Source organism: Populus nigra, chromosome 4, assembly GCF_951802175.1.
Source record: "Populus nigra chromosome 4, ddPopNigr1.1, whole genome shotgun sequence".
Taxonomy (NCBI): domain Eukaryota; kingdom Viridiplantae; phylum Streptophyta; class Magnoliopsida; order Malpighiales; family Salicaceae; genus Populus; species Populus nigra.
Window position 1 is genome coordinate 8,919,952 of NC_084855.1, and position 13,908 is coordinate 8,933,859.

General features: G+C 36.1%; 2 protein-coding genes across 2 annotated transcripts; one reads left to right on the forward strand and one right to left on the reverse strand.

The window, feature by feature from the left end:
- The first annotated feature begins 1,931 nt into the window (after positions 1-1,931).
- Positions 1,932-4,281, forward strand: LOC133691051 (F-box protein At3g12350). The gene is made up of 2 exons (XM_062111369.1): positions 1,932-2,990; positions 3,686-4,281. Exons 1-2 carry the CDS (start codon positions 2,130-2,132, stop codon positions 4,142-4,144), a joined length of 1,320 nt encoding a protein of 439 aa, XP_061967353.1. The 5' UTR covers positions 1,932-2,129; the 3' UTR covers positions 4,145-4,281.
- Positions 4,282-11,070: 6,789 nt separating this feature from the next.
- LOC133691498 (LIM domain-containing protein WLIM1-like) lies at positions 11,071-13,165 on the reverse strand. Its single transcript, XM_062112030.1, has 5 exons — positions 12,826-13,165; positions 12,028-12,124; positions 11,884-11,927; positions 11,685-11,774; positions 11,071-11,511 (listed from the first exon to the last, which is right to left on the reverse strand). The coding sequence occupies exons 1-5, from the start codon at positions 12,958-12,960 to the stop codon at positions 11,284-11,286; spliced, it is 594 nt and encodes a 197-aa protein (XP_061968014.1). The 5' UTR covers positions 12,961-13,165; the 3' UTR covers positions 11,071-11,283.
- Positions 13,166-13,908: the final 743 nt, after the last annotated feature.

Sequence of the window (13,908 nt, forward strand, 5' to 3'; positions counted from 1 at the left end):
TACTTGGAGGGATTATTCTTAACAGCTCTGGCTAATACGTTAATCATCAATTTATCATTTGAATTGATCATTAAAGCAGTGGTTGATGGTTGGATTGATCTCTACTTGCTGTCATTTCTCTTGAATTTGTTTTTTAAATCATCTGTGAAGTTTGAATAAATCAATTTATACAGTCGGGATTTATTTTTTTCATCTATTTTTTGTCTTAAAATTCACTGTTCAGAATCATATTCTAACCTCTACACATTCCATATACATTGAATTTATTATTTTAAAATTAAATTCTCAATCTTCTATTAAGTTAATTTTTTTATAAGGGTGTTTGAGAGTGTGATAATTTTTTTTTCAAAGTGTTTTTTATTTAAAATATATTAAAATAATTTTTTTTAATTTTTAAAAATTATTTTTAACATCGAATTAAAATATTTCAAAAACATTAAAAAAATAATTTAAAATAAAAAAATTAATTTTTTTTAAAAAGATTAAATATCAATAACAAACAACCTCATAAAGTAGTGATTTTATTATTACGGAGATTTGATAATCCTGATATTTTTTTTTAAAAGATTAGGATATAGAAAAAGTGTTTAAACTTATATTATGTGTTAGCTTGAAAATAAAGAAAAAAACTATATGCATTCAAAAAATATATATTTAAACTTTAAATAAAATTTTATATTTAATTATCACCTTTTTTCAATTACTAATTTTCATGGTTAAGACTAAGCTAAGCTGTCATACTTAATTTTACCATGCTTCAATGACTTGCTAAGCACAAGTCTTGGCCTTTTATGGGTTTGGATAAATTCACAATTTCAGATAATGACTTGGCGTGTTTGAAGACCGGAAGAAATATCAAGTGCCTGCCTGCTCGCTCTCTAAGGCTATGTTTTGTTTCCAGAATTTATTTTTCGAGAAATTATTTTTCAAACTTTCCTGTGTTTGTTTATCACTAGAAAAGTTGGTCAACGGAAAACACTTTCCAGTCAACGGAAAACACTTTCTGGTCAACGGAAACACTTTTCGGTCAACAAAAAACACTTTTCAGTCAAAGAAAAATTTGGTTTGGTTTCTAGAAAAGTGTTTTCTCTTTTGGCTGTGTTTGTTTTCCGGAAAATGGTTTCCGGGAAACCACTTTCCAAACTTTCTTGTGTTTGTTTGCCATTGGAAAAGTTGGTAAACGGAAAACACTTTCCAGTCAAAGGAAAATTTGGCTTGGTTTTCAGGAAAGTGTTTTCCTGAAAAATTTGGGCGGAAAACACTTTCCGGAAGTTGTGAAAAATTTAGAAATGTCATTATTTGCTGATTATATCAAATTTGATCCTCAAACTTTTGATTGCTATATATAATTTGTTTTGAATATTTATTTTTCAATTTCATCGCTTAAAATTTAATTTTTATATTAATTTTGGTCATTATTTTTATAATTGCTATTTGCTTTTTTCTTATCATTTTTTTATTGAAATTTTTTTTCTATCAAATTTGGTTCTCATTCTTTTGATTTTTACTTACTATATTTGAAATAATTTATGAAATGTTAATTATTATTATTTTAATTTCTTCACCTTTCATTTTTTTTAATTTTTTAGATTTGATCTCTATTATTTTGATTATTATTTATTTTATTTGAGATAATTTATGAATTTTTTTTTTCAATTTCATTCTTATTCAACTTTTTAATTTGTAAGATTTGTTCCTCATTATTTTAATAAACTTGAAAAAATAAAACATTAATAAGTTATTTTCCAGCTCATTTTCCATAACATAATCAAACACTGGAAAGTGTTTTCCAACTTATTTTCCATTACACTACCAAACATCGAAAAATACTTTCCCAAAATTCACTTTTCTGGAATTCACTTTTCCAGGAATTCACTTTCCAAAAAGAAACTACTTTCCTGAAAACAAACGGGGCCTAAATTTCCTCCATTGCAAGGGCCATTAGGTCAATTAACTCACCAGAATAATTCCCTGCTCTCCAAGCATCTGCCGAGTGCCGAGTCCTAATATTTTCCGCTTCCTTCCTTATTTGCCCCGAGTCCCCCACAAAATCCCAACTTTAATCCAAACGCAACCTTCCCATCTTTCCTAGAAAATTCTCCAATTTTCCCGAGAAAATCAAATCTCGCATGGCAGAACCAAACCTCAATTCCTTCTCTGATTTTCCTGAAGACGTCCAATTCTGCATCCTCTCGTTCCTAAGCCCAACAGAAATCGCCAATTTCGCCTGCACTTCAAAACGGTACGCCCCTCTCTGTCAAAGTGACAGCAAACTCTGGCACTCACTTTGCGACCGGAGGTGGGGCTCAAAGACCCAAATCAATAAATGGGGTAACGGTCAAATCTCCTATAAATTGCTCTACAAAACGCTTAACAAATGGGAAAATCTGATCGGTTTCTGGCGTCGTTGCGGTCAAAGTCAACAGAAAGAAACGGTGAAGCCGCCGTCGTTAGTTTTCTTCGAGTGGGGCTCTTCGTTTCTCTCCGGTTGGAGAGTCTCTCCGTCTCAAAACGCCTATAGCGTCATAAAGTCTCCATTCTTGTGGATAAGTATTTCGCCCGAGGGTGAAATTGTGAATTATTTGGATCCAGAGGGGCAAAACAAGAATAAATTATTTGGTGAATTGGGGTATTTAGATATGGATGTAGTTCCCGTTAACGTGAATTTTATCGGGGACTCACATTTTAGCGTGGAGGAGAATGTGAATTTTGCTTACAGAAGGAGTTTGAGTTCCGGGAATTTGAAAGGAGAGGATAACGGAGAAGATATTGTTAGTGTTGAAAGTGGATCTACAGGGAGTTTACCGGAAACATTTGAGATTTATCAGTATTATGCAAACAGGATGAGTCCAGGCGCGGACAGAGCGATAAGGAGGCAGCGGAGGCGAGAAAAGGAGAAGCAGGGGAAGAAGAGGTGGGAGACTGAGCATTTTTTGAAGATTGTTGATTCATCACCCACGCTTGATCGGCCTTTGCAGGGTCTGTGGAAGGTGGGTGATTCTTCTGTTTCTACTCTGTTTTTTTGAAGCTTGAAGATTAGTTCATGTTAGTTAGTTTTGTCCTGAGCAGCCTTTTATTGTTCATTTTAGACAGAATTTGAGCATAAGGCATTGGACTCTGATGTATTTCCATGTTGGCTAGTTTAACGTTCATTGTTTTGCTTCTCGTTCTTACATTGAGAGATTGGAATAAATTTTTGAGCACTTACAGTGACACTGTTCTCTCCTCCAACATTCATGTGGTGACTAGTAACTGTCCCACATGAATGCGAGGGAGGACTGTACGAGAGTATTGAATCATCTTTCAAGAAATTGGTCAGTTTGTTGATGTGCATTGTGAATGTGGGTCCAATGCAAGGAATAACAATGCCATGTTTCAACAAAAGCACCAATCTATCATCCATCGCCATGTCAAGTAAAAAACTTGCCATCACATAAACTTTGATTCTGGAATCAAATTCGAGGGAATTGCTCTTTTTCTGGGAAACTTAATTCAATTTGGTGTCGGTGGTTAGCCAATTTTTAACTCTTTTAAGAATTGCTGTGATTTTGGTGTGACCAATTGTCTCCTGTCTCGGCATCCTTTCAATTTGTTTACTGGCATATCGCCTGGAAGATAATGGAGACATAAAGGCTTTTCTCATATTCTCCTCCCTCCTCACGTTCTTTCCTGCTTCTTGTTGCAGGGAATCTGTGAGGACATGAAGTTGGAATTTTATCTTGTGGCATATGATGAATTTGGCATCTCCTGCAGAAGAGTTGGCGACTTGTCTGAGCGTCGCTCTAGTTCTACACCAGTGTTTTGGACGTCAGATCCTACTTTTGTAGAGTCCCCTTTTCCAACTGAGGAAGAATATATATATGATTCTCGGATTCATATTCAGCCACCTGAAGCTGCAAACTTGGATTGGAAATTCCCTTTAGAAAATGATGAGGTCTCTCGCATTATGTATATTAACTCAAGTTATGATTTAGTAATCCTGGGAGTGGAAGGAGCTTCTGTGAATCCTTGGCGAGTTAAAGGAAGAGTTTGGCAGTACAGGAATGGGACGTTTGGATATGGCTTTCTTGGGGACCATTTTATTGTGGACCTGAAGCACATTGCCAAAAATGGTTGTCTTCTTGATGTCCCCGTAGACTTGTAGTGATTGATATCCTTGTACAGATCTTCTGCTCACGAGTAGATTTATAGCCATATGCCATAATGCTCATTGGACCTGTACTCTGTTGTGGAAAATTAATTTATTGTAATGACCACATTTATTCAGGGTTGATTTGTTTCCTTTGGTTCGCTCCTTTCCTAAATGCCCAATTACACATTAAATTGGTAGGGTTTTATTAGGATTTAGACTGCTGAATGATGCCGAAATTCAATCCCTTTTCCAGTAAGATTGCTTCCCTGATGGCTTCATTCAATGGAAACATGTTGAAGAAGCTCTATTTGAAGCCTGGCAATTCCTCAGTTTCCTTTTCACGTATTTGGAACGTGAGCTCTGTTTGAAGCCAAAGCGTTGTTTCCCAATCCTATCACTGGAATGGGAGGTCTGCTGTGAGGATTGAGGAGCCAGATGGGTGCATGGCCTTGCCATTTCGCTGGAGTTTCTTAATTTCGGAACGTATTACATTTATTACTGGTGCTGCAGATGTTAACAATCACGAATTTTCATGGTATTGATAGTGCTGTAGAAGGCTGACGTAGTGTACGACCAAAATAGGAAGATGCTGCCTCGAGAATAAAAGCGCAGGTAAAGAAGCTGACAACGCCGGAGAAGTGCTCCTAGCTGAAGGGTTAGGTTGCTAGTCAAATCCGTCTTTGCTAGATTAAAAGCTTGATACCGCTGTCTTTGATGTTAGTTTGTCCTTGCTTGTGTGGCTGTGACCCCTAATTTAAAGTGATGAGACCTGCATAATTGCAGGTGTTCAGTCGAGTCCAGCCTGCCTTAGGAATCTTGCATTTAAAAGGGAAAAAAACCAGCAATAATTGAAAGACTCCAGAGGGTAAAACATTCTTGAACCGTGATATGGAGACTGACGGCAATGTTAGAGAGTTTAGAGACACCAGCAAGAGTCTCGAGAAGAGTTACTTTTTAACAGCCCACTTATCTTAGAAATGACTTAGTCAGATATAGGATTCATCAGCTAGAAGAGCAGTTCACGTTGCGTGGTGTTTGGTGCGTTCTTAACAGCTCTTGAAAATCCAGAGAATCGAGTGCCTCCCACATTTGAGTGTACTTATAACTAGGGGTGTTTACGGTTCGGTTCGATTCGGTTCAGTTTAGACTAAAAATACCAACCGAACCGAATTTCATTATTTTGGAGAAATATTAACCGAACCGGACCGGAAACCGGTTCAAACCGAGCCGGTCCGGTCTGGTTAAATCCGTTTTTTTTGGAAAAAATTGGGAAACCTAATCCCTTCATTAAATCCGGTTTTTTTTTGAAAAAAACCGGGAAACCAAAATCTCTTCATTTTTGGGTTTTTTTTCTGGTTTTTTTAAAATTAGCTTAACCTTACAGTAAATTGAGTTTTAAAATTTATAGAAACCTGAATTAAAATTGGCTTAGCCATCTGCAAGCCTTTCTTTTCCTGGTCACTCCGAACTTTTCTTCTCCTTTCAGGTTAAGGCATATGCAGACAACTTCAAATTCAAGGGGCATCCCAAGACTGATGACAAGCATTCAATTAATTCACAGCATTCAATTAAACATCTCAAATGAATTAAATCAGATGCAAATTGGCTGACTTTTAGTTTTAATATGCTTCCCAAAATGATAAATCAATGCAAGATGCATGATCAAATTTAAACATCTCAAATTAAAAGTTTGTTCGCACTAGAAAAGTAAAAATTAACAAGCGAATACATTAGCAACCAGCAATAAAATATCATAAACATCCGGGAAAAATCCAGCAACACCAGCATCCAAAAATTCCAGCAATGGCAACATCCAAAAATTCCAGCAATGATAATGCTATAAAAAAACACTAGCAAATTAGCAAATTAATTAGAGTTCAACTATTGAAAGAATTAAGTATGCAAAATGTTAAGGGGAATTAACAAGGTAAAGTAAATTAATTACCCAAAACAATTATATTCCAAGATTGCAGTAGTTACAAACAATCAGTTGAGATTTTTAAACTCTCACCAAATTCTGCAAAAACATAAATTAAAATGTTAGATTAAACATGTAAATAAACAATATCATAAAATAACTATATTTAAATTTATAAGAGAATTACCTGACTCAATCATCTCAGAATTTTCAATATAATCCATGTAGTTGTTGATGTTGATAGGAATTGATGCTAAATTCAACCAATTCTGACAACAAACTAGTGCTTGCACTGTTGATGAAGATAAAGAGCTTCGAAATGGATCTAAAATACGACCACCAGTACTAAAAGCTGCTTTAGAAACAACTGTAGATATCGGAATAGCTAACACGTGTTGTGCCACCTTAGAAAGAATCTTGTATTTTGTAGCATTACACCTCCACCAACCCAAAATATCTAATTTAAAATTATTAGGATCCTCACAATCATCACCCAAATACCTCTCAACCTCATTTTTTTTTTGTATACCGCCGTCTTCCTCTAAATGTTTTTTGAATTGAGAAGCTAAGTCATCCAACATATCATCATTTACCACCATTAAATCAACATCAACATTTTCATTTATACTAGTTCCAACACCATGAACAACCTGAACATTCTCATCAACATTCATATAATGCTCAAACAACCTTAGCAAAGTATCTTTAACCTTAATTGTAAACTTTTCAGCCTCTTCAACATCATACAATCTTCCAAAACAAAATCTCACATACTTCAATTTGAAACGTGGATCTAACACAACTGCCACATACAACAAAAAGTTTTGTGTATCTTGATCCCCCCAATATTTTTTATACTTTGTCATCATATTCTTGGCCATTTTACTTACATAAACATCTTCACTTCTACAAAGTTGAGATATGATTGTATGCATGGAAATCAATTCATGAAAGAAAGAATTAGATGTCACATACAACGAGCCAGAAAATTTCAATGTAACCGTGTAAAATAGTTTCAAGAACTTGACAGAAGATCTAGCCTTTTCCCAATCTTCTAAAGCAGGAGGACCTAAGTTTTTTTGTTTTCCTTTTGAATCAACCTCAAAGTAACTCAAATACCTAGGATCGGTTTCTTCTAACCTCATAAAAACCACATCAAATTTATCAGCCGCATCTAGCATCATATATGTAGAGTTCCATCTAGTTGCAACATCCAAGCAAACAGATTTTTTACTCCCAATTTTCAACCTCTCCGCACATTGGTTAAAAACAAGTTGTCTAGAAGGAGAAGATCTAACAAACCTCACTGCATTCCTAATCTTAACAACTGAATCATCAATATCTTTCAATCCCGCACATACAATAAGATTAACAATATGTGCACAACATCTAACATGCATGAAGTCATTTGACAATATATTAGTTGCCCAATTACTTGTTACTCTCGTCAAATATTTTATTGTCAAATTATTGGAACTTGCATTGTCAACTGTAACTGTTAAAATGTTATCAATTCCCCATTCCAACAAACAACTCTCGATTGCTTGGCCAATTGTTTCACCTTTATGATTAGAAACTTGACAAAAGTTTAGAATTCTTTTATTCAAGTTCCAACCTTCATCAATCCAATGGGCAGTCAAACACATATAATTAATATTTTGGATTGATGTCCAAGTATCGGTTGTTAAACATACACGTTGATCCTTAAGAGCTTTCTTTAATTTTTCCTTCTCAACTACATAAATTTTTAAACAATCTCTCCAAATCGTCAAACGAGAAGGAACATCAAATCCAGGTTGCTTTACTTGACAAAATGATTTAAATCCTTGGTTTTCAACAAAGTTGAAAGGTAGCTCATCAAGTATAATCATTCTTCCTAGGGCTTTCCTACACTCTTCATAACTATAACCCACCGCCTTAATAGTCACCAGATTTTCCTCTCCACTATTACCCCCTTTTATTGTAGGCTTAGGTTGTAAGACTAAAGTTTTTTGTTTTCGATCAATCACAAAAGGAAACTTTTTGCATACACCTAGATGACTCCACATGTTACTAGTCCCATTAAGTATAGTATGGCATGCATAGTCTTTTCCACAATACATACATGCAGCCCTAGGAGACTTAACATTACCATCTAGTTTCTTAAAGTGATCCCAAATTTGAGATGTTTTTATTTTATTAGATCTAGAAGCTGGATTACCTTCACTTTCAGTGTTGCTATTTGTACTAGAAGTAGCAACTGGAACTGGAACTGGAATAGGCACAGAATTAGGTTCTGAACTTGAAGGATTTGATTCAATTGGTGTAGGATCTTCCCGATTATCCATCTGAAATTAAAAAAAAAACATGAATCAACATCTGACTACAATTGACTAATTGAGAATCAAGCAGAAATATTGTAATGGACTAGGCAAAAAACAGATTGAGAATCAAGCAGAAATATTGTAATGGACTAGGCAAAAAACAGATTGAGAATCAATTCATTGCAGAAATACTGTAACCATATACTAATTTTCCATGTTAACCAATAACCATATTAACCAATACCATATACACTGTAATGAACTATGCAAAAAACAGATTGAATATCAATTCATTTCAGAAATACTATAACCAGATTGAATAAAGCTATGAACATTGTTCAAATCCATTTTGATAAAGCAAATATATAACTTTTCACCAACCATCATAAGCCATAACTTTTTTTTTTTTTTAAAAAGGCTCTTTAAAATACATAATGACTTTAACAACTGAAATTGTTTCCTAGAGAACTGAAGACGAAAGAGGAAATATATTCTTTTATGATTGATATCCTCAGCAGGAGATGTAAAGATATCCATGTATATTGACTGAAATATATCTCAGGCATTATTAGTAGAAAGCACATACCAGTTGTGGTGGTGCTGTCAGCTGTAAAACTATTTGGCGAATCTCCCTGAGAGCACTCAACTCTTCTCTTAAGTTTTTCTTCAACAGTTGCAACTTATTGGCCACTTCCTGCTAGTAAAAAAGAGGGGGAGACAGAGAGAGAATCAGGCAAAAAATTCCTAAAAAACTCAAGAGTGCATGCTAAAAAATCAGATATCTTCTGAAGCTGACAAAAACTAAATCTCGGCTGACCATTGTGCAACTTCAACTCATCCTCGTTTAGACAGTGAGAATATTTAATTGAAGTAAAAGTTCATTTTGCACATTCAGGAATATCTTACTATTTTCTCAAAGGTATCAACGAAGGATAACAGAAAGAACACATCGAAGAGGGGTTCTCTTCCACATTTAAGACTTTCAAGACCAATACAGTAACATCCCCTGGTCATCAAGAGGTTTCACAGTAACTAATCTGGACACCTAGCACAAAATGTTAACTGGTGGACGGATCATAGATATGCATCATACAAATGTCCTCTCATTGCTTTCAGGTTAGGCCTATGTTTTACTCAAATTCTATTTTGTCAAAAATAATTCATTTGCAAGTCAGTTGATAAATTTTGTGCCTTCCAATTGAATTTCTACATTAGCTGAGCATGCATCCATTACACAACAGAAATGGTGTTCACCCCATCATGCAATCATTCTCTGAATTGATTTGGACAAACTAATCAAGAACCGTAACAACAGGAAAAAGGATTCTGGCAAAAAAACTGTTCCCTTACCTTGACAGGGCAAGCCAAAGGCAACAACAACGTAGGTCCTGAAAGTTGAGATGGATCACAAACAACGGCGAAACCTGAGGAAGATAAAAATAAAGCAGAAAATTAAGAGGAGTGAAAAAGGTCCAAGCCTTGCGAAGCCAATGGCAAGAAACGTCAGAGAAGCATCAAAGTTTGAAACAAAAAGTTGAACTTACAAGCACATGAAAATAAACCTTACGTTGCCGCCTTTTCGCTAATAGAGGAGTCCTCTCTTTCTGCTGCAAGTGAAGAGAGAAGCCAAGGGGCAAGAGCAAGACGCAGGGACGATGAAAATTCAAGGGGTAAGAGTCAAGATGCAAGGGTAGAGGGCAAAAGCAAGACAGATGCAGAAGGGAGAAGAGGGAGGATGAAAATTGAAGGGCGGCGGCTTTAGAATGTCAATTAGGGTTAGGCAGCTTAGTGGTTTACTCTTTATTTATACTACCGGTTCGGTTCACCGGTTTAAGTGGTCAAACCGGAATCGAACCGAACCGGCAAGATTTTATGGTTTTAAAAATCGGTTTAATCGGTTTTCTATCTCGGTTCGATTTTCTCGGTTAATTTTTTATCGGTTCTCTCGGTTTTTTCGGTTAATCGGTTTTTTTGAACACCCCTACTTATAACCACATCAACTTGTGGTAGATGAAACAATGTAGCCAAGGAAAGTCGGTAAAATAAATTTGTAACTTCAGGAAATGGATTGGCTTTGAGGGTTGGTCTCGGGGGTTTCAGTCCTAAACCCATCAGCTGTTGGTGGATTGCTCGAGCTGTTCCTGTGGAGAGAGTGGGTCATCGCGTGTTGGCCGAGGGATGGACTAGGAACGACCCCTTCGAGGGTCTTCTCCGGGCGTTGAACAGTCGACTCAGAACTCGTACGGACAAAGAGAATCCAACTATTTAATTAAAACAAAGCATTGCGATGGTTCTTGGAGATGCTCATGCAATGTGATTTATGTCCAGTGCTCTGAATGTCAAAGTGAAAAAATTCAACTAAGCATTGTAAACGGCAGGAGTAACTATGACTTTTTTAAGATAGCTAAATGTCTCGCTATCTAATTAGTGATATACATGAATGGATTAATGAGATTTTCAATGTTTATATCTACTATCCAGTAAAACCACAACTAAGAAAATGGGTTTGGTGGAATCAACGGAGAAAAAAGACCCTGTTGAACTTGACTCTAGTTCGATTTTGTGGAATGACTTGAAAAGTGTAGGATAAGCAGGAGTTTTGATGAACCATTATTTTTAATGTTATTTTACTTACTTCGTGAACTGAAGACGGGCACAGTAGATCATAATAAGCATTCCCAGAATACACGAGTTTAGCTCATCATATGATCACATGCTAGAATCAAATAGGTCTTCTCATCTCACGCGAGCATCCATAGTCGCAGAACAAAATCCAAATACAACAAACAAAATCCCACACATTTCGGTGATAAATATCATGATTTCAATCTAACTCGTAGGCATAAAGCCATTTGAACTGCAGGAAGTGTAAATAAACCATGAGGGCGACAACAACATTGTAAGGCAGGAAAATACACTCGTTCAGCATTTTATGATTCAGCAGAAACTTCTCTTCCATTAGTTTTGTCATTCATGGAATCCTTCTCAACATCACCCTCAAGTTGGCTCAGATTACCCTTTTCCTTGATAAGTTGGTTGTGGTGGTGTTTGCAGTAGAGGCGACCTTCATGTGCAATGTAGTTGGATGGGCTAATTGTACATCCTCCATGAATGCATTTGAAGCAGCTTTTGTGGTAAGGAGTTCCATTCACCGAAACCTTTTAACAGAGAAATATTAATAGTTTCAAATCAATGATAGGTGTCAAGATCCTTTACAGCTCAGTATCTTTTTGAAATTTAGTATATGATGATTAAAAAAAACATAGAACATGGAAACGAGCAGTGTCTGCTCTTAGTGTGTTGGATGTTTTTCAAATGTTGCAGTCTTTACCTTCTCAGTAGGATAGACAGTGTTCTTGCAGCCGAAACACTTGTCTCTGGTTCCAGCGAACATGGTCGAGACTTTAGTTGATATAGGTTTCTGTTCAAAACAAATCATGGTTATAGAACAAAAGAGAGGGGTTAAAGACTCAATTGAAAGTCATAAGAAAGCATCTAAATGCCAGGAATACAGGGGATTTTTTTTTTACCTCCCCATCAACAGGTTTCTCTGGTTTTACAATTTTTGGTGTCCCTGGAAAGGAAATTGAATGCAAGTAAATCAGTTGGAATTCGAAAAGAAAATGAATGACTTGTGCAACACTGGCTTCATATTAGTTTTTCTTTATTTTTACCCTCAAAGCTTTTGTCAAGACTTCCAGTTCTTTTGAAGAGTTGATCAAAATGTGGCCTGCAGTAGAGTACCCCTTCAAAGGAATTGTAGTTGCCAAGCTGCAAATAAGAGCTGAAACTTGATAAATTATCTTTTATTATCTCTAGCTCAATACATATTGCTGAAAAAGTCCAAGATTGCATTAAGAAGCTGATGCGGGACGTTATTACATTTCATGGGCTCCCAACCAATTTAAATTGGTTAGTTAGGATCATAAATTCGATCAATCAGGATTGTTCTACGACTTAAAGCTGGAAGGAGCTAGTCTTCGTTTAACAGTGAATAGACCAGTGAGAATGTCATCAGAAGAAAGAGATGAAAAAAATCATGTCACTACGGAATATCAACACAATGTACCCTAAGGGAGCTCCTCCACCTGAAATGTTTGCTTCAGTGCCGGTATTATTGAAATTTGTATCTTATTGACTGATGTATTTCATGGCACTGTTAGTTTCTGGAGGGTTTCAGTATCCAAAAGGTGATATCGTTCTGCTCATAATACTGAATTCGAAATTAACTTGAGAATCCAATCATCCATGAAACGTGACAAATCCAGGCATATGCTATTATGAAAGTTATATAGCTAAGACTAAGAGGACAAAATTTGAACCAGGAAGCTAAGCAATACTGGGAATACATGGAGCTCAATCTGTATTTACTAGAAAACGTCTAGGAATTCAACTTTAACATGTGCTAAAATATATGGATCTACCGAGTTTTTTATCTCTTGTTAAAACTCTTGCATTTATATAGAGCATACCTTGAGGGTTCCTCTGCAATGATGGCACCGGAAGCAAGCCTTGTGGTACACACGGTTATCAGCTGCTAACCTGTCCACAAGATAGACAGTCTTGTCACATGCCATACATTTCTGGGTTGTTCCTGCAAATGCCATGGCCTCAAAATTCTCAGCTTAGAAAATGCAACTGTAATCTCCTATGCTCCTATCGCCTCCCTTTGTTTGCTTTGTTTCTGAGGAGGACTAATGAGAAAAGTAATGGGGGGAAGATAAGGAAGAGAAATGATGGACAAATGTGTGCAGCAGGTTATTGCGGAGACCAAAGCAGAGTTGTACAATTGAAGTTAGTGGCAAATGGCAATCATTTTGTCCAACTTTGTAGCGCCTAACTAGGGTTGTCAATATATATTTTATCTTCTATTTTTCCCCTGTAATCCCAACTTTTATAAATACTATACATATAAAAATAGAAAATTTTAGCTTTAGTTTGGTAATGTGGTTGGATTTTCATGAGAGACATTTACCTTGCTTTGGTGCAATGTCTTATCAAAAAGTTCCTTTACTGTTTGCTACAAACTGAAAACAATAGGAACTGGTATGATTAGGCATGGCTGTAAGTGGGGTGTCATAAACTTGTTCTACGATATACCTGGCTGGCTACATAATGGAAAATGTTATATGCAAATTCAACCAGGCACGTTGTATATGGATACCAAGTACCCACCTGCTTCGATTACTTTTATTATTTGTTAGATGAATCCATAAATGTTATAGTTGGACATCTGCCCTGCTAATATTATCCTACAAAAATATCTCTGGTTTCATACAAATATGGGCCACGGGATTAGGGTTAGTTCTATGGCTAAACTTTGAAAGAAGAAGGCGGGCACCATGAGACCTGGAGTCCTGGACTGATCCTGCAGGGAAGCTTAGTTAGATTTCTGTCAAGGTTGAGCAACTGTATATGCCACGTATACTGAATTTCAAATTGATCACAGAATTCAGGAGCCTAATTTGCATGATTTCCCAGTGCTTTTGACATTTGACCAAACAGCAAAAAACAGAAGAGTGCGAATGGCTTTGCACTCTTGTTGAAACAAGATC